This window comes from Petromyzon marinus, unplaced genomic scaffold (genome assembly GCF_048934315.1).
Source record: "Petromyzon marinus isolate PM22_M1 ecotype Great Lakes invasive population unplaced genomic scaffold, UKy_Petmar_22M1.pri1.0 PM_G_Scaffold_141, whole genome shotgun sequence".
Classification (NCBI taxonomy): Eukaryota; Metazoa; Chordata; class Hyperoartia; order Petromyzontiformes; family Petromyzontidae; genus Petromyzon; species Petromyzon marinus.
In genome coordinates this window covers 105,249-124,073 of record NW_027422697.1, presented here as the reverse complement: position 1 = coordinate 124,073, position 18,825 = coordinate 105,249, and the positions used below count along the sequence as shown (strand labels likewise).

General features: G+C 55.8%; 1 protein-coding gene across 1 annotated transcript in view; it reads right to left on the bottom strand.

Moving 5' to 3' along the window:
- Nucleotides 1-2,492: 2,492 nt before the first annotated feature.
- The window catches only part of LOC142910378 (TPR and ankyrin repeat-containing protein 1-like), a 36,173-nt gene continuing 19,840 nt past the window's right edge, over nucleotides 2,493-18,825 (bottom strand). Inside the window, exons 12-21 of the mRNA XM_076059987.1 lie at nucleotides 18,429-18,590; nucleotides 15,565-15,727; nucleotides 14,634-14,722; nucleotides 13,763-13,866; nucleotides 12,561-12,690; nucleotides 11,609-11,676; nucleotides 8,655-10,509; nucleotides 6,109-7,255; nucleotides 3,808-3,897; nucleotides 2,493-3,382 (exon numbers count right to left, since the gene is read on the bottom strand). Coding sequence (XP_075916102.1) covers nucleotides 3,249-3,382; nucleotides 3,808-3,897; nucleotides 6,109-7,255; nucleotides 8,655-10,509; nucleotides 11,609-11,676; nucleotides 12,561-12,690; nucleotides 13,763-13,866; nucleotides 14,634-14,722; nucleotides 15,565-15,727; nucleotides 18,429-18,590 — 3,942 coding nt within the window. The 3' untranslated portion in view covers nucleotides 2,493-3,248. The remainder of the gene's footprint in view (nucleotides 3,383-3,807; nucleotides 3,898-6,108; nucleotides 7,256-8,654; nucleotides 10,510-11,608; nucleotides 11,677-12,560; nucleotides 12,691-13,762; nucleotides 13,867-14,633; nucleotides 14,723-15,564; nucleotides 15,728-18,428; nucleotides 18,591-18,825) is intronic.

The window sequence follows — 18,825 nt, the reverse complement described above, 5'->3', positions numbered from 1 at the left end:
GTGGAGCGTGGTGGTGTCGCTGTAGAGAGTGGAGCGTGAGGGTGTCACTGTAGAGAGTGGAGCGTGATGGTGTCACTGTAGAGAGTGGAGCGTGATGGTGTCGCCATGGAGGAGAGTGGAGCGTGATGGTGTCGCTGTAGAGAGTGGAGCGTGAGGGTGTCACTGTAGAGAGTGGAGCGTGATGGTGTCACTGTAGAGAGTGGAGCGTGATGGTGTCGCCATGGAGGAGAGTGGAGCGTGATGGTGTCGCTGTAGAGAGTGGAGCGTGAGGGTGTCACTGTAGAGAGTGGAGCGTGATGGTGTCGCCGTGGAGGAGAGTGGATCGCTCGTTGATCACTGCACCGCGACACGAAGGAGATGCACCGTGCACGTTTTTCTCCGTTAGCCTGAATAACAAAAGCCAAACGCATTGGTCCGTACCAACCGTGGCCTTGAAATGCAAAATGTTATAAAGAACAGCTTTAAATTGGCATAGGAACTAGTTGCCTGTTGGTAAATATTAAGGTAACAGACAAACCCTTCAAAACGTACTAACACAAACTAATTTGTATTCAAATGTGAAATGTTGCAGGCACGTGGAATCCACGCACATTGCCTGGTCCGGAAGATGGTGTGTGTGTGTGTTGCGCTGGGGATGGTGTGTGTGTGTAGCTGGGGATAGTGAATGTGTGTAGATCTGGGGATGGTGTGTGTGTGTAGCTGGGGTTAGTGAATGTGTGTAGATCTGGGGATGGTGTGTGTGTGTGTGTAGCTGGGGATAGTGAATGTGTGTAGATCTGGGGATGGTGTGTGTGTGTAGCAGGGGATAGTGAATGTGTGTAGATCTGGGGATTGTGTGTGTGTGTAGCTGGGGTTAGTGAATGTGTGTAGATCTGGGGATGGTGTGTGTGTGTGTAGCTGGGGATAGTGAATGTGTGTAGATCTGGGGATGGTGTGTGTGTGTGTGTAGCTGGGGATAGTGAATGTGTGTAGATCTGGGGATGGTGTTTGTGTGTGTGTAGCTGGGGCTAGTGAATGTGTGTAGATCTGGGGATGGTGTGTGTGTGTGTAGCTGGGGTTAGTGAATGTGTGTAGATCTGGGGATGGTGTGTGTGTGTAGCTGGGATTAGTGAATGTGTGTAGATCTGGGGATGGCGTGTGTGTAGCTGGGGTTAGTGAATGTGTGTAGATCTGGGGATGGTGTGTGTGTGTAGCTGGGGTTAGTGAATGTGTGTAGATCTGGGGATGGTGTGTGTGTGTGTGTAGCTGGGGATAGTGAATGTGTGTAGATCTGGGGATGGTGTGTGTGTGTAGCAGGGGATAGTGAATGTGTGTAGATCTGGGGATTGTGTGTGTGTGTAGCTGGGGTTAGTGAATGTGTGTAGATCTGGGGATGGTGTGTGTGTGTGTAGCTGGGGATAGTGAATGTGTGTAGATCTGGGGATGGTGTGTGTGTGTGTGTAGCTGGGGATAGTGAATGTGTGTAGATCTGGGGATGGTGTTTGTGTGTGTGTAGCTGGGGCTAGTGAATGTGTGTAGATCTGGGGATGGTGTGTGTGTGTGTAGCTGGGGTTAGTGAATGTGTGTAGATCTGGGGATGGTGTGTGTGTGTAGCTGGGATTAGTGAATGTGTGTAGATCTGGGGATGGCGTGTGTGTAGCTGGGGTTAGTGAATGTGTGTAGATCTGGGGATGGTGTGTGTGTGTAGCAGGGGTTAGTGAATGTGTGTAGATCTGGGGATGGTGTGTGTGTGTGTGTAGCTGGGGTTAGTGAATGTGTGTAGATCTGGGGATGGTGTGTGTGTGTAGCTGGGGCTAGTGAATGTGTGTAGATCTGTGGGTGGTGTGTGTGTGTGTGTAGCTGGGGTTAGTGAATGTGTGTAGATCTGGGGATGGTGTGTGTGTGTAGCTGGGGATAGTGAATGTGTGTAGATCTGGGGATGGTGTGTGTGTGTGTAGCTGGGGTTAGTGAATGTGTGTAGATCTGGGGATGGTGTGTGTGTGTGTGTAGCAGGAGTTAGTGAATGTGTGTAGATCTGGGGATGGTGTGTGTGTGTGTAGCAGGGGTTAGTGAATGTGTGTAGATCTGGGGATGGTGTGTGTGTGTGTAGCTGGGGTTAGTGAATGTGTGTAGATCTGGGGATGGTGTGTGTGTGTAGCTGGGGCTAGTGAATGTGTGTAGATCTGGGGGTGGTGTGTGTGTGTAGCTGGGGTTAGTGAATGTGTGTAGATCTGGTGGTGTGTGTGTGTGTGTGTAGCAGGGGCGGAGTCCCCGTTCAAAGCCTGAGTGCCGGAGCTTGGGGATAGTGAATGTGTGTAGATCTGGGGATGGTGTGTGTGTAGCTGGGGTTAGTGAATGTGTGTAGATCTGGGAATGGTGTGTGTGTGTGTAGCTGGGGTTAGTGAATGTGTGTAGATCTGGGGATGCTGTGTGTGTGTAGCAGGGGTTAGTGAATGTGTGTAGATCTGGTGGTGTGTGTGTGTGTAGCTGGGGTTAGTGAATGTGTGTAGATCTGGTGGTGTGTGTGTGTAGCAGGGGTTAGTGAATGTGTGTAGATCTGGTAGTGTGTGTGTGTGTAGCTGGGGATAGTGAATGTGTGTAGATCTGGTGGTGTGTGTGTGTGTAGCTGGGGTTAGTGAATGTGTGTAGATCTGGGGATGGTGTGTGTGTGTGTGTAGCAGGGGTTAGTGAATGTGTGTAGATCTGGTGGTGTGTGTGTAGCAGGGGTTAGTGAATGTGTGTAGATCTGGTGGTGTGTGTGTGTGTGTAGCTGGGGCTAGTGAATGTGTGTAGATCTGGTGGTGTGTGTGTAGCTGGGGCTAGTGAATGTGTGTAGATCTGGGGATGGTGTGTGTGTGTGTGTAGCTGGGGCTAGTGAATGTGTGTAGATCTGGTGGTGTGTGTGTGTGTAGCTGGGTTTAGTGAATGTGTGTAGATCTGGGGATGGTGTGTGTGTAGCAGGGGTTAGTGAATGTGTGTAGATCTGGTGGTGTGTGTGTGTGTGTGTAGCTGGGGTTAGTGAATGTGTGTAGATCTGGTGGTGTGTGTGTGTGTAGCTGGGGTTAGTGAATGTGTGTAGATCTGGGGATGGTGTGTGTGTGTGTGTAGCAGGGGTTAGTGAATGTGTGTAGATCTGGTGGTGTGTGTGTAGCAGGGGTTAGTGAATGTGTGTAGATCTGGTGGTGTGTGTGTGTGTGTAGCTGGGGTTAGTGAATGTGTGTAGATCTGGTGGTGTGTGTGTGTGTGTGTAGCAGGGGCGGAGTCCCCGTTCAAAGCCCGAGTGCCGGAGCCGGGACTCCTCGGCGTCGCCGCGGCCCCGGCCTGCGCTCCGTCTTGTGCAGCGGGTCGAGCTCCTTGAAGGTCGCCGCCCCCTCTGGCTCTCCTTCATCCTCATGCACCTCGTCTGATGAACACCACCAGGGCCCGGTCAACCGCCCGCAACGGGCAAAACCACAGAGCGCGTCCCGCCAACAACGCAGGGCCCGCCGATCGACGCGCCGCCGAGCACGGGGGGCCCCGCTCCTCCACCGGCCGCCTCCGCCGCGCACTCAAAATCCGACGCGGACGCCCCCGCGGGGCGGCCGAACACGAGACGGCGGAGCGAGGAATGTGGACTCAATGGGTCGTACACGGTCGCGCGTTGGCCATCTTTGTCCACGAGGGGTACGGGTGAAAGGAGAAACGCCCCCCCGTACGGCAAAACCGGTTCACGCGAGCTGACTTGGCCGACTCCAGCAGCAGACAGAGAGAGAGAGTTGACCGCCGTGAGCTCGTCACTCCGACCGGATGATTAAAAAAACGACCTCGGGGTAAAATCGAGCGACAAACCTGCGTCGGCCGCTCCGCGGGCCACGATCGACTCCAGCTCCGTGGTGCACCTGTCCAAATGCTCCACCGCCGATCGCAGCTTCTCGCCGACTGCATGGTGAAATTCCCGACACGCACGCCAACACGCAAACACGCCCAGGCGGGGGATCATCAGGGATGCTCGTGGAATCGTCCTCCGCGGAGCCTGGAAGCCCGGAACGCCGTTTTCCCATCGCGACAAACCACCAATGCACCGGAACGAGACGAATTATTTGGCGATGCTGCGCAGAGCACAGCCTAACAAAGAAAAACCTCGCGTTAGTCACGGCCTCAAAACGTATCTACGTAACGCGACGTTTCAGGCAACGGCCCTCCTTCACAGCGCTGAGAAAGCGCCGGTAGAGGTCGCGTTAACAATTGCACGTCACCCTGCTGCGCACCGTGGCAAACCGGCCGTGTGGCTCAGTGTTGGAGAGAGGGGGGGGAGGCTCGCGATGGCTGCGAGTTCAAATCCTGGTTGGCGCTTCCTCTCCTCTCCCCGCGTGAACCGCCACCTCAAGGTGCTTGCGCCGACCTCTAAGGCCTCATCATTGCAAGCCTCCTCCGCGGAGGCAGAGCCGCGCGCGATGGCCCGCTCGGTCAATCCGAGGCCTCTAAGGTTGCGTTCGCATAAGCGGAGGGGATTGCCGAGAGGCGTCAGGGTCGGGATGTAACCCGCGACCTCCTGTATGCCGGGCGAGGTAGTTCACATCTCCTAGCCACCGAGGCGCCCCATCACGAGGCACCGCGACCGGGTCTGAGTGGCATCGCGGGTTTGGTGTTGCCCTGATGCGGTACTGGAGACCCGGCACCAAGGAGTCCGTGATCCGATGTGAAGATGCGGTGCTCTCACCGTCTTCGGATTGACGACCACACGGATTAATTTGCTCTGTAAGGTTCCATCTGCCACAAGATGGGACCGCAAATCGCATTTATGTTTAGGGAGTTAATCAAGTAAACGGTGTTCAAAGTAATCTCTTTAAAAAGAAGTTAGGAGCCTTCACTCTGACAGGATACAGTTTTGATTACAAAGCGACGCTTCTCCAAGATCCATCATCAGCGGATGCGATTAATTAATAAACCGCATCCGCACAGAGCGGGGGCAGAAGCAGATACCTGATGCAGAAATGGAATATTAAAAACTCTCCTGGATGCGACTGTGGACACGTAACGACGCAATTCCCGATCATCCAACAAATACGCAGAAGACATCGTTACAGCGATACACCCGGTGTTCCTGACGCGATTGTCCGGCTTGACCCCCCATGCACGTCAAATTGTGCACGTTGCTCTGCATCCATATCGGCAGCCGTACGAATGGAAAATAAAAGATCGCCGTGATCAATCCACCGCCAAGTGAAGGCCTCCCGGGGCCACTGCCACCGCCCGCGCAATCCCGCGGTGCAACAATCTCGATCTCGTCGCTCCGGTGGACGCGACCTCTCTCTCTCTCTCGGACGCAATGTCCCTTCGCCGCTTGCTCCGTTATCGGCGTCGACCATCGGGTAACCGTCGTTCCTCCCGGTCCGTTGACGACGCGTCCTGCCCAAGCCCCCCAAGCTCGCTTCTCCTAGCAGCAGCACTTTGGATGTCTTTTGCTGGTGTTTTTTTAATACTTTGCCCAAGCTTTGATAAATACAAATACAAATTATCACTTTTGATTTAAAGCTTTCGTGATTGCAGGAATTCATATTCTTGGTTCTTTCGGTAAAGTCACCACATAGAAGGGAAAAAATAAAATAGTAAAAATATAAAACAATAAAATTCTCACGACGTTTCAACTGCAACACAAGCAATCATCGTCAGGTGTGAAAACCACAGCAAGAACATTTGAAAAAAAAAATTATTGCTGTGGTTTTCACACCTGATGATGATTGCTTCTTGTGTTGCAGTCGAAACGTCGGGAGAATTTTTTTAAAAAATATTTTTATTGTTTCCCTTCTATGTGGTGACTTTACCGAAAGAACCAATAATACAAATGATCACTTATTTATATTTAGTGAATTGCTTAACCATCTTCTCAGTGTTGCACTCCTATCGGTTTTTATTGCATTGATTGCTGTTGTAACTGGCTGACCCAGCCCCCCCCCCCCCCCATTCTGGACATCCGCGGGAAAGAGCTTCACAGCTCACCGGATTCCTCCTTGCAGTCTAAATTAAGATTCCGATCGGACGCGGCGAGCAGGAAACCGAGGAGGACATCTTGGTAAAACAAATCAAGGCGAGCGGATATTTAAACCCCCGATAGCCGTGCACGCGACGAGGAGGAGCAGCGACCCTTACCATCCCAAAGCACGCCGGTGCGCTGCTCGCGCTCCAGCAGCTCCACTCGCTTCATCGCCTCCCTCAGCTCCTCCCGACGCATCTCCAACCGCGCGCCGGCGCGCCCCCGGCGGCGCGGCCCTTCCGACCGCCGGAGCCCCGCCGCCGCCTTCCGCGTCGCCGGATCTACCAGGCGACGGAACTCGACGACGTAGGCGTGATACCGCTCCGTCCCGGACGCGTGGCCCCGGGACCCGTAGTGGCCGCTCGCCGAGACGCCGGACGCGCCGGCGGCGGCGGCGGCGGCGTCGGCGTCGGCGTCCCGCTCCTCGGCGAAGCTCACGCCGCACACGCCGCAGCGCCCCTGGGTCAGCCGCGCGGGTCTGAGGACCGTCTGTCCCGTGGCTTCCTCCCTCAGCCCGGCGCTCAGGGCCACGGCAAACTGCAGGGCCCGCCGTGCCGCTCTCCACCTGCGCCGAGCCTTCAGCCGCGTCCGCTCCTCCGTCTCCCGCCGCGCGGCCAGATGACGCAGCAAGAGCAGCTCGCTCCGCTCCTCGTCCTCGTCCTCCTCCTCCTCCTCCCCCCTCTCCTCGCCGCCGTCGCCGTTCGGGAACCGCCCCGGGCTCGAAGCGGAAATCCCCGGCTCCCCCGGGTCGCGCTCAAATCGCTCGGGGAATCGGGAGGCCGACGACCCGCGGCGGAGGAAGAAGCCGCACCTCCGCGAGCTCCACACGCAGTCGTAGAGACGATCGCCATCCCTCTGCCGCAGAAGCGCGTCCAGGACAGCCGCCACGTCGCCGGGTCCTTTGGCCGCGTCGGCCGCTTCCAGGCAGCGCAGGAGACGCGGCGGCAGCCTGTCCCGCCTCTCGGGCGGAAGGCCCTCGCCGGCGTTCCTGACGGCCGCGCGGATGCGGGACTGGAGCTTCGCCCTCCTCAGGATGTGGACGTTAACGAGCATGACCAGGCACAGCACGACCAGGCGCTCCGCTGCCCCCGACTCCACGCAGGGGTCATCGCCGCAGGCGTCGAGCAGGAACTCGTTGCGCTCGCCGCACACCATGAGGGCCAAGTGGTCGACGTGCCTCAGCACTCTGTCGTGGCCGGAAGGTTGCTGCTGGCCTCTGCCGAACTCATTAATAGCCTCGAAGACGTCACGGTGATGTTTCGCCTGAAGGGGGGAACGATGAAACAATCTTGATTTTAAGCTTTCGTGGCTGCAGGAATCCACACTCCTTGATTCTTTCGGTAAAAGCCCACGTGGTAGGTAGAAAATAAGACGAAATAAAACGAATCGCGACAACAGGTGGGACAACCACAGCAAGAAAGAATTGCTGAAGTGGGCGAGAGGTCTGCCGTGACAAGAGGTCATATAGGTAAGAGAGGGGGGAGGAGAGAGAAGCGCTAGGGGAAGAGAGGACCTGAGACCGGGGGGGAAGTGGGCAGGGCTGGGAGTGGGAGGCTGGGGAAGCTGGAGATGCGGATATGAAGGCAACAACCATGAAGCAGTTAAGTTTTTTACCTGGTTAATAACATCCTTCCAATGATTGCTCAATTTGTATCCAAACCTTAACTGCTTTATGGTTGTTGCCTTCATATCCGCATCTCCAGCTTCGCCAGCCTCCCACTCCCAACTCTGCCCACTCACCCCCCCCTCTCTCTCCCCCCTTGCTCCTCCCCCCTCTCTTACCTATATAACCTCTTGTCACGGCAGGCCTCTCGCCCACTTCAGCAATTATTTCTTGCTGTGGTTGTCCCACCTGCTGACGGACGCCTGTTGTTGTTGTTGCGCACGAAACGTGATTTAATTTATTTTATTTTCTAACCACCACGTGGACTTTACCGAAAGAGCCACAGAGTGACAATTAAACGGCGTGAGAGAGCGAGCGTCCGGAGCATCGCGCTCACGTGCTCCGTCAGCGTGGGTCACGTTGCGAGAGCCGTACGATGATACAATCGCACCAAAACGCGTCGCCAACTCTGTGCCTGAGTTGCCGTGGCCAATCTCCTCGTTGAGTTTTGGGCTCGGAGGCGGTTGCTGAATTTGGTTGTTGCGGATTGTCCGTCAGCTTACCGGTGAGCCGCAACTTTAAAAGTTTGCGTGCCGCGCCCGACGTTCAATTTGTTTGGCCGTGTGCGGCGGGTGCGGTGTTTCTAATGACACGCAGTTGGCCAGATCAACAATCGATTACGATTCAATACACGCCAAGACTCCGTCCACACACACACACATACACACACACACATACACACACACACGTACACACATACACATACACACACATGCGCCTATCTGCTTGGTGCCGGCTGTTATAGCCACATCGTGGGCGCTTAAACTTTTCGATCAACGGGGACGGTTTTCTCACGATCAAATTCCGTTCATGTCGGATCATTCTCAGCAGGAGAGAGCCACCGCAACCCCCGCGTTACAGAGAGACGGACGGACGGACGGCCGGACAGAGTTGACGCACGACTAACTTTCACTCTCCGTTGGAAAAGCCTCACGGAAAAACGTCCGGGAGGTAAATATCCGCGAGGCGCCCCCCCCGGTCCGCGCGTGGCGCACCCACCCGCGGGTTGGGCGGATGCATCCAGCTCCACAGGTTCAGCGCGGCGAGGTAGCCCTGCGGCAGGCAGACCGTGTTCACGTCGGGGTGCGCGCTCGCGTGGACCGCGCAGACCAGCACCAACTGCAGCTCCGCCATCGCCGCCGCGTTGGCCACGCTGGGCGTGAGGCCGCCGCCGCCACCGCCGCCGCCGCGACGCTGCCGCCGCGTCCCAATCAGCTTGCGGAAGCGGCAGAAGGCGTGGATCGAGCCCAGCACGTCTCCCCGCGCGAACGCCTTCTCCGCCGATTCCGCGAAGAGGTTGAAAAAGCTGGCGTAGCGTCCATTGGGCAGGACGAGCATGCCGGCGGCGCCGCCCGGCCCCGACCTCTTCCGCTCGACGCGCCGGCGAAACGCTTCTTCTTCTTCTTCTTCGGCGCGCAGGAGCCTGCCGGGCTCCGTCGGAGAATTGACGGCGCGCGCCGCGCGGTACGCCTCGAGCCAAAGGTCGGTCGATTCCCTCCGGCTCTTCTCGCCGCGGGAGGCGACTTCCCGCGCCACGAGCTCGCGCATCGCGGAGCCGACGTGAGGGTTGCTCCGTATCGGCGCCAGGATGTCCCCGCAGGACGCCGGGCTCTCCGACAGCCCTCGCGGGTGGAAACGGCTGGGGAACAGCAGGGCGAGGAGGTCCTCGCAGTCAGCCAGCTCTGGCTTGGGAAGGAGCGCCTCCACAAATTTTGCCGCTTCGGGGCTCCGGGACTCCAGTTGCGGGATCGCTTCCAGGAGAATTCCGGACAGCGTCACCAGGTGAACTTTGCTCGCCACCAACTTTTTCAATTCCGCCCCGCCGGCCGCGCCGCCGTGCGCGCCGCGGCAATCTCGGAGCGGGCACGCCCCTCCCGTCGGGTGGCGCCCGCAGACCCCCGGCGTCTGGCGCGCGCGGGACTCCGCCGCCCGGGCGAGGCGCTCGCAGCGACCCAGCAGGTGCCGCGCGAGGACGCGGTCCGCCTCGGGCGTGGGCACGCGCGGCGGCTCGCCGTCGCCGTGCCTCGGGCCGCCGGGGACGTCGAGGAACCTGGAGCCCTCCTGCGTCAACACCCTGCAGGTCCCCTCGCTCCGGCTCAAGCCGTAAAACTCGCAGCTCTGCGCCAGCCACTGCTCCCGATGAGCCGCGGCCTCCCCTGATCTCGCGCCGCCGCCGAGGAAGCTCGCCACGAGCCGCAGCAGGGGCTGCAGCACCTCGAGTATGATGGGGACGACGTGCGGCGACCCCCCGCCCTCGACGTCCAGCAAAGCCGCGGTCGCTTCGGCAGCGCCCACGACCACGTCGGCCTCGAGGAAGAGCGTGATTGCTTCACGCAGGAGGTCTTCGTCGCTTTCCAACTTCCCAAGCATGTAGCAGGCTTCGGCCTTCCCGCTCACAAAGTTGTTATTCTCGCACGTTTCCCTCACGCTCTGGAGTTCTGCTTTTATTTCGCGCAAAGCTTCCTCCTCCTCCGCCTCGTCTCGTCGGCTGGCGCGTGCCCGCAACGCCCGCAACGCGGCACGGGCCTTCGCCAGGAGGCACTCGCCAGCGAATTGGCTCCCGGGCCTGGCGAGCCGCAACGCGTCGGTAATCATCCCGTGTTCTCGAAGCATCTTCCCGGCTTCTTCGACCCTGCCCCTCTGCTCGAGGAGGGCGACGGCCTGGGCCAAAAAGTCGTTCATCCTGAGGAAGGCGAGCTGCTCCTCGAAGGCGACGCGGGACAGCGAGCTCATCATCGCGCCCTCGTTGCCCCGCTCCACGTGACGCCTGGCGGCCACGAAGCGGAGCTCGCGCCACTTCCACGGGAAGTCCACGGGGGCGAGGCCTCCGTCGGGGCTCTGCTCGGCCTCACACCTGGGCGCACCGCACCGTGGCACGGGGGGGGGGGGGTCCAGAGTGACGGTGGCACCACGCCGTTCAACACTTTTAAACGTATGGCCGATCACGTTTTGATTCCATACAGCCCCTTCGCTAAGGTGCCCAATGGAGAATTGGCAATGATACATACAAGTGTTTTTTTGGGTTAGGTCGCTTAATTATAAACGTGTCCACATTAAGCCGGCCACCACCTGACACAGCCAATTGGTAATGTTTGGCACGTGAACGGAACGTGGCAATTGGTTACTAGTACAGCACACCGGTGTGTTGGGAGAGTAAATCCAAAACAACATTCATTTACAATCTGACTACGATGTTTCGCCAGCAATTACAACTAGCATCATCAGGCGACAGCCAGATTTATGGAAAAATCCTGCTGTTTCGCCTGATGATGCTAGTTGTAATTAATGGCGAAACGTCACTTGGATTGTAAATGTGGATTTACTCTCCAACACACCACCGGTGTGCTGTACTAGTAACGAATTGGCGTGTTCTGTTTAACGACACATTTATATTTACGCAATTTAACCCCAAAAAACCCCTGTATTATGAACGATATTGGTCGTGAAAGCCTACGTGTTGGAAATCGAACGGTGCGATGAGTAGCCCGTGAATATGATGAGTGCAATAAACGATGATGAAAGTGACAATCAGTAGTTGATGATGAATGAGTGTGATGAATGGGTAGGGAAGTTGGGAAGAGAGATCGTGTAAAAGATGGGGAATGGATGGGGAAGGGGAGTTGAGGGTAAGCAAGGGGATATTCGTCAGTTTTTAGAGAAGAGTGAAAAATAACGACGCTGATTGTTTGGCGATAATGCGCAAACCGTGGTTTCTCAATCATCCAGCTGTAAAAACACGCCAAACAATCTCTCAGAAACTTCACGAACTGTCTAACCGTTACAACAACTGATGCAGCGCCAAAATCGAAGCGTACCAGATCGCGCAGCGACACACGAGGACGACGACGACGGTGGGTTGTCGTACGACTTTAACATGCGAAGAGGGCAACCTGGTTGAGCGGATGAAAGTCGCGCGATTGAAATGCAACCCGGGGCACGGGCGGAGTACAAACCGTTCAATGAGCCTCGCGGCCTCGTCGTAGCACGAGCTCTTCATGTACCACCCGACTGCCTCTCGCACCTACTCGCACACCACGTGCAGCACGCGAGGTCAACACGAGGTCAACACGAGGTCAACGCCGGGTCAACACGAGGCAGTCCGACAGCGCTGCTGCTGCTGCTGTCCTCGCATTTCGACGTCATCGTTCGGTCACTGGGCGACCCATCGGCTCGCTAACACTTGAGAACCCGCATTATTCACAGGTGGCTGCAGCCCGGATTCGAATCCGGTTCTTCTCAGGGGTGGCCATCGCAGCGTTTGGGAACTCTTTGAGCCACCCGGCCACTTGGCCCCTAGCCCTGTATCATTAACGAGGCTCCAGCTCGTGCCAGGCAGCTCGGGATAGGCAACACTCGGTGAGCACGTGACACAAAGCCACGCCGTCCTTCAGGACGTGCCTCCTGCGTCGCTTGGCAATTGTCGCGATATCAATAATGGGGCAGGATCCAATGTCGTGGCTTATAATAACGGGCGACGTACTTAAGATGATGAATAACTTTTGATTTAAAGCTTTCATGACTGCAGGGATTCATATTCTTGGTTCTTTCGGTAAAGTCACCACGTAGAAAAGAAAAAATAAAATAGTAAAAATATAAAACAATAAAATTCTCACGACGTTTCGACTGCAACACAAGCAATCATCATCAGGTGTGAAAACCACAGCAATAATTTTTTTCCAAATTTTCTTGCTGTGGTTTTCACACCTGATGACGATTGCTTGCGTTGCAGTCGAAACGTCGTGAGAATTTTATTGTTTTATATTTTTATCATTTTATTGTTTCCCTTCTACGTGGTGACTTTACCAAAAGAACCAAGAATATGATGAATAACGTTTACAGGCGTGGGATGAAAGATGGTAAGGGGGGGGGGGGGGGGTGGTGGTGGTGATGATGCCGGAGGCTCACCTTGCCGAGATGCTCGCACAGCCTGCCACAGAGGGGGTAGCTCTTTGCGTTCTGCAGGCACTTGAGCGCCATGTGGGGCAGGCCACACTCGAGGTACGTTTTGGCCAGGGCAAGGTAGTCCTGGGCCTTGCTGCTCGCAACACGCGGGCAGCAGCAACAGCAGCAGAGGGGGAGCGTCGTTGCATACCGAGAAGCGGCGACGTTCTGTGGTGCTCAAGCCTGGCTCGGTATCCTTTAAAGCAGACGTGGGAAAAGTACGGCCCCCGGGCCCTATACGGCCCGTTGGGCTTTTTAATCCGGCCCGCCGAACTTGTCCAAATATTATTATTAAATTAAATTTTACCTTTCTCCTGTAATGCCCCCAGTTTCCCCATTAGATGGCGCACTTTGACCGGGAGTGTGGTGTATAGGCCCTATGTTCGTGCAATTTGTTAAACTGCCTTGCAAATAAATGCTTTGCTACCTGTTAAAGGCCAAATCCTTTCACGTAATGATTTTTAACACGTAATTTTTATTCAGTTCACACAAACACTCCATCCATCTGTTCCTGGCCCGGCCCCTCTGTCAAATTTTAGAAACCATCGTGGCCCGCGAGTCAAAAAATTTGCCCACGCCCTGCTTTAAAGTCATGGGCAGTGATAAAGGCTCGCGAGTTAGAGTTACAGTGTTAATGTGCGTCCCATTGTTTAAACAAAACTAAATATCATCGCCGGCTGTGTTCTATCAACCGTTAAATGAAGGCCTCCCCGAGCCGCCGCCATTCCTCATTGTCTAACAATTCAGCAATTAAATCAGCTTCTAGCACAAAAAGCCGGTAATCGTGGCTCCGTCTCCCACGGCGGTCGCCCTTCACCGGCGTTGCGTTCTACCCGGGACAATTTACTCTTTTCCGGTCAACTTGACGTCTCTGATTTCTGTCTCTTCTCTGATCCATGCGTTTTACCTTTTAGTCTCTCAGTGTAATTCCCCCCCCCCCCACCCCCCACCCCCCACCCCCATGTACCTCTGCACACTTCTTTGCGCCTTTCGTAACAAAAAACATTTGGAGGATTGGGAAGCGTGGAACCGACTCGCGGGTGGCACGGAACCGGCTTCCCCGGGCGCTCTTCCCCCCCAGGCGCCGCCGACGCCGGCTTCCTCGCTACCGAGCGCCGACCTCCCGCCTGGCCCTCCGCGAGGGAGCGGCGCAGGTGCGGCCGTACCCGGGGCTCCATCCGCTGCTCTGCGTGCGCAGCGCCGCGTCGTGAGCCAGCGCCAGCTTCTCCTTCACCGCAACCCCACCCTTGCGGTAGCACTTGGCTGCCACCTGGACACAAAGACAAAAATCTGTCGGGGCAAGCGCTGGTTGCGAGCGCGCTACGAAGCTCCGGCACGGCGCACGAGAGGCCGGTTGCCATCGCGCCGCCGTTTCCTTATCCTGGAGGAAACTTCCTTGCGTGGAAGCAAGCGCTTCTGTTTGTTTGCCTGCGTCATCACACGTGCGCGTGTGTGTGTGTGTGTGCGTGCGATTCCTCGCGTCTTATTTTGCGTTGCAAAATATGAACGCCTCCGGTATAATGCCAGCAAGGGTAAAACCTTTTTTTTTATCATCTCAAAACTGGCAAAAGGGTCGCCGTGGAAATGTTTTAGCTCTGCTATGTTCTGAGTGGGCCACCTCTGCCAAAGGCCTTGGGTTACAAGATGTTAAATACCTCGCCTGGGTTACAGGAGGTTGTGGGTTCAATCGCGACCCTGATGCCTGGAGTTTGCATGTCTCCCTCCCTCTATCTCTCTCTCTCTCTCTATTCGTGGACGCATGGAGTTTTCTCCGGGCACTCCGATTTTTCCCTCCACGTTGATCAATGTGCGTTAACAGGATTTGGCTGCTAGATTAGCCAGCGCATTGAGCTTTGATTTGTGGCCAGGTTGCTTCCGAAAAATAGCTCTATAACTCAGTGGGCCTTGCCTGGTCAAATAAAAAAGCTCAGTTTAGTGAAATTGGTAACCGTGAATTCAATAACAAGCACTGGCAAGCGACGGCTGGACTGCCACGCTGAGGCCCAGGTGTCCAGACCGAGCTGTCTCGGCACTCACCTTCCAGCGACGATGCTTGAAAAAGAAATCTCCCTGAGCGTTCCACTCCTCCGGCGTGGAAGAGCGCACAAAGACACCATCATCCAGGCCTGCAGGGCATAAGACAAAGGTCTCCCGTATAGCCTTAACAGACTGTTGGGGAAAGTGCTGTTAAGCGAGCTAAATCTTACAATGAGAGGAGAGAGGCAGGAGAGAGCGTGGAGGGTGGTGGGGTGAGATGAGAGGGGAGAGGCGGGAGAGGACATGGAGGTGAGTATGGTGAGATGAGAGGGAGGAGAATGCATGGAGGTGAGTATGGTGAGATGAGAGGGGAGAGGCAGGAGAGGACATGGAGGTGAGTATGGTGAGATGAGAGGGAGAGGCAGGAGAGGACATGGAGGTGAGTATGGTGAGATGAGAGGGAGAGGCAGGAGAGGACATGGAGGTGAGTATGGTGAGATGAGAGGGGAGAGGCAGGAGAGGACATGGAGGTGAGTATGGTGAGATGAGAGGGGAGAGGCAGGAGAGGACATGGAGGTGAGTATGGTAAGATGAGAGGGGAGAGGCAGGAGAGGACATGGAGGTGAGTATGGTGAGATGAGAGGGGAGAGGCAGGAGAGGACATGGAGATGATTATGGTGAGATGAGAGGGAGAGGCAGGAGAGGACATGGAGGTGAGTATGGTGAGATGAGAGGGGAGAGGCAGGAGAGTGCCTGGAGGTGAGTGAGATGAGAGGGGAGAGGCAGGAGAGGACATGGAGGTGAGTATGGTGAGATGAGAGGGGAGAGGCAGGAGAATGGAGAGTGCCGTGGAGTGAGACGAGTGCTAGTCAGTGGCTGAATGGAGGCTCTTGGGACAAGCAGGATCGTGCGAGCGCCAGTTGGACGGCCGATCGGCTCGGGAGCCGGCGGAGCGTTATCGCCGAAGCGGCGACGCGACTCCGCCACCCACCCTCCTCTTCGCCCGGGGTGGCACGGACGAGCGTGACGAGGTTCCTCCCGACGAGGTAGCGGAACATGGGCGTGCGCTTCTCCTCGTGGTCATCGAACACCCACAGGTTGACCCGGGCGCGCGTCACCGCCGTGTACAGGCGCTTGAGCTCGCCGACAAGCACCTGGGGGAATGGATACGGCGCGGTGAGCCGGCGCGCCGGCGTCGCCGCGTGGCCTCGGTAAAACCCCCTTGGCAAGTGGAAACCCTGCCGCTCGGTGTAGCCGCCGCCCTCCGCAGCATGTGTGTGTGTGTGCGTGTCTGTGTGTGTGTGTCTGTGTGTGTGTGTGTCTGTGTGTGTGTCTGTGCGTGTGTCTGTGTGTGTCTGTGTGTCTGTGTGTGTGTGTCTGTGTGTCTGTGTGTGTGTGTCTGTGTGTGTGTGTCTGTGTGTCTGTGTGTGTCTGTGTGTGTGTGTGTGTCTGTGTGTGTGTGTGTCTGTGTGTGTCTGTATGTGTGTGTCTGTGTGTCTGTGTGTGTGTGTCTGTGTGTGTGTGTGTCTGTGTGTGTGTCTGTGTGTGTGTGTCTGTGCGTGTCTGTGTCTGTCTGTGTGTGTCTGTGTGTGTGTGTCTGTGTGTGTGTGTCTGTGTGTGTGTGTCTGTGTGTGTGTCTGTGTGTCTGTGTGTGTGTGTGTCTGTGTTTGTGTGTCTGTGTGTGTGTGTGTGTCTGTGTGTCTGTGTGTGTGTGTCTGTGTGCGAGAGACGCGCCGAGTGTGCGGAGGCGCCCGGCGCGTAGCGTCGAACGTCTTTCACGCCGTACGTAGCCAACCGACCTTCGTAGGAGGCGCATGGGATGAAGAACAACGAAACTAAACAATGCGAGAAGCGGTCCTGAAGAAGGAGGGGCGTTTCAGAGAGCTGTGGAAGCGCACCCTGAAGGCGCGCGATGCGGCGGCCGTCTTTGTTCAACGGGCCAGCCAAAGGCCGCTGCAAGGGTGGGGCGGAGTTTGCGGCGATGGTTTGCGCTCGGTGACGAGATCAGCGATGGTTTTGACACAAACCGTTCCAGCTTGCCAATTTTCACGAGGGTACAAAAAAATGAAACCCCGCGCCAATTTTCACCCCGGGGGATTCTTCAAATGCCTTTTCATCGAACAATGTCGATGACGGCAACGGTTTGCGTTTGACAGAGTGCCACCTCCCTCCTGTACGCTGGGTCGTCCCAGAGTGCTGTACACCTTACATCTATCTATATTCTTGGTTCTTTCGGTAAAGTCACCACCACGTAGAAGGGAAACAATAAAATTATAAAAAAATAATTAAAATAAAATTCTCATGACGTTTCGACTGCAGCACAAGCAATCATCATCAGGTGTGAAAACCACAGCGAGAAAATTTGAAAAAAAGTGGTGCTAACGTTAAAAATAACCGCCACTTGTTTCAAATTTTCTTGCTGTGGTTTTCACACCTGATGGTGATTGCTTGTGTTGCAGTCGAAACGTCGTGAGAAATTTATTGTTTTATTTTTTTTATTGTTTCCCTTCTACGTGGTGACTTTACCGAAAGAACCAAGAATATGAATCCCTGCAGTCACGAAAGCTTTAAATAAAAAATCTTACATCTAATCTCAGATGAGGTCAAGCGCCAATTCACAAGGTGACTCGGCACTTGACCCGCCAACAGGCATGAGTCTGCCAGTCGCGGGCGATGATTACTGCCACGTGTAATCGCCACTGAGTAATCGCCTGGAATATTTGCTCAATATGCTCATCAGTTCTAAGAAGCTAAGCTGGTATTTGGGCCTGGCTAGTGCTTCCACGCGTGACCGCCATGCATAACACGTGCTGGAGGCCGCAGAGCTCCGTGATGAGCAGCAGTGGGAGAGGTGTAGCAACATCAAATTGTTATACTGCGCTTCCATGCTCACACGTCTAAGCTCCCCGACTTCGTCAACCGACGTTGACCGGCGTGGTGAAGTATGGTCAAATCACCCCCCCCCCCCCACCACAGCCCGCCTGGCCAATGGGGAGGCCCTCATCCAGCAGCGGAGTGACGAGACGGACGAATGTGCGCACGGGGTTCAAGCGCTGCTCCGAAGTCGACTCGGGTTTGTGAACGTCAGGTGGAGAGGCCCTGTGGGGGGGCGAACGCTCGGCACGGTCAGCGGTGTCGGTGGAGCCGGCTTTGTGTGCGGCGGCAACGACGTCAATAACCGGACGACGCGTCCCGTTCAACCAGATCTGTTGCCGCCGTGTGAAAAATAAAGTCGCTTTTAAAAACTTCCTGTCTACCGCAAGGCACTCTGGGAATGCGCGATCTGAGAAGCGTTGCGTGACGAGGAATGTGAGAAGTGCTTTCACGTGGAGGACAGGGATGTGCGGGTGCCACAGTGGCGAGATGTTAACTATCTCGCGTGGTACAGAGAAGGTCACTGGTTCCATCCCCAAGCCTGGCACCTGTGTATTTGGAGTTTGCCTGTTTCTCCCCCGTGGGCACGTGGATTTCTCTCCGTTTCCACATTTAGAAACATGCATTTGGAGTATTTGGCTGAGGAAAAATGAAATCCACATCATAAGTTAATTCACTGAGCTATGATTTGTGGCCAGGCCACTTCTGAAAAAGAGCTGTGTAGCTCAGTGGGCCTTGCCTGGCATGATTTGCCACAAGTACTGTGTGTGGTGGTTAATGCAGACTTGATGCCTTGCAAAATGTTTCTATTTTTAAACCTCCTGTTTAATTTCCCAGAAAGGGTTAAAACCTTTTCTTATTTTTAATTATGTAAAAAAAACATCTTTAAAATATCAACGAAGGAGAGGTATCGTCCGCTTGCTTTGTGTTGTGCAGCGATAGCTGGCCAGACAAGCGAGCGACCGTTAGCGAGGAGCCGACCTTGTGGGCAATGGGGTCAAAGTTGAGAGGGCGGGAGCCGGGCAGCAGCACCTCCTCCTCCAGCAACGTCTCCTCCAGCGGCCGCGGCGAGGGCACGGTGCCGGCGTCGTCGCTGCGGGCAGGCGCCTCGTACGAGTTCACCACCCGCCACTCCTTGGTTGCCTGCGCACGGCCCCCCCCGCGGGCGTAAAGAACGCGACCGGAGCGAGGAGGGTCGGCGGGGACGCGCGCACGCCAGACGCACGAGCGAGAGAACGAGACGAGCGGAAAGAGTTGAGCCGGCGTGACCAGAAGGAGGGCGAAGACGTGCCGCCAGGGCATGATGGCCGCACCGAGGAGTCCCCTGACAAGGAGGGAAAGGTGGCAATATCGGGGACACGTGCAACGGGCACCAAGC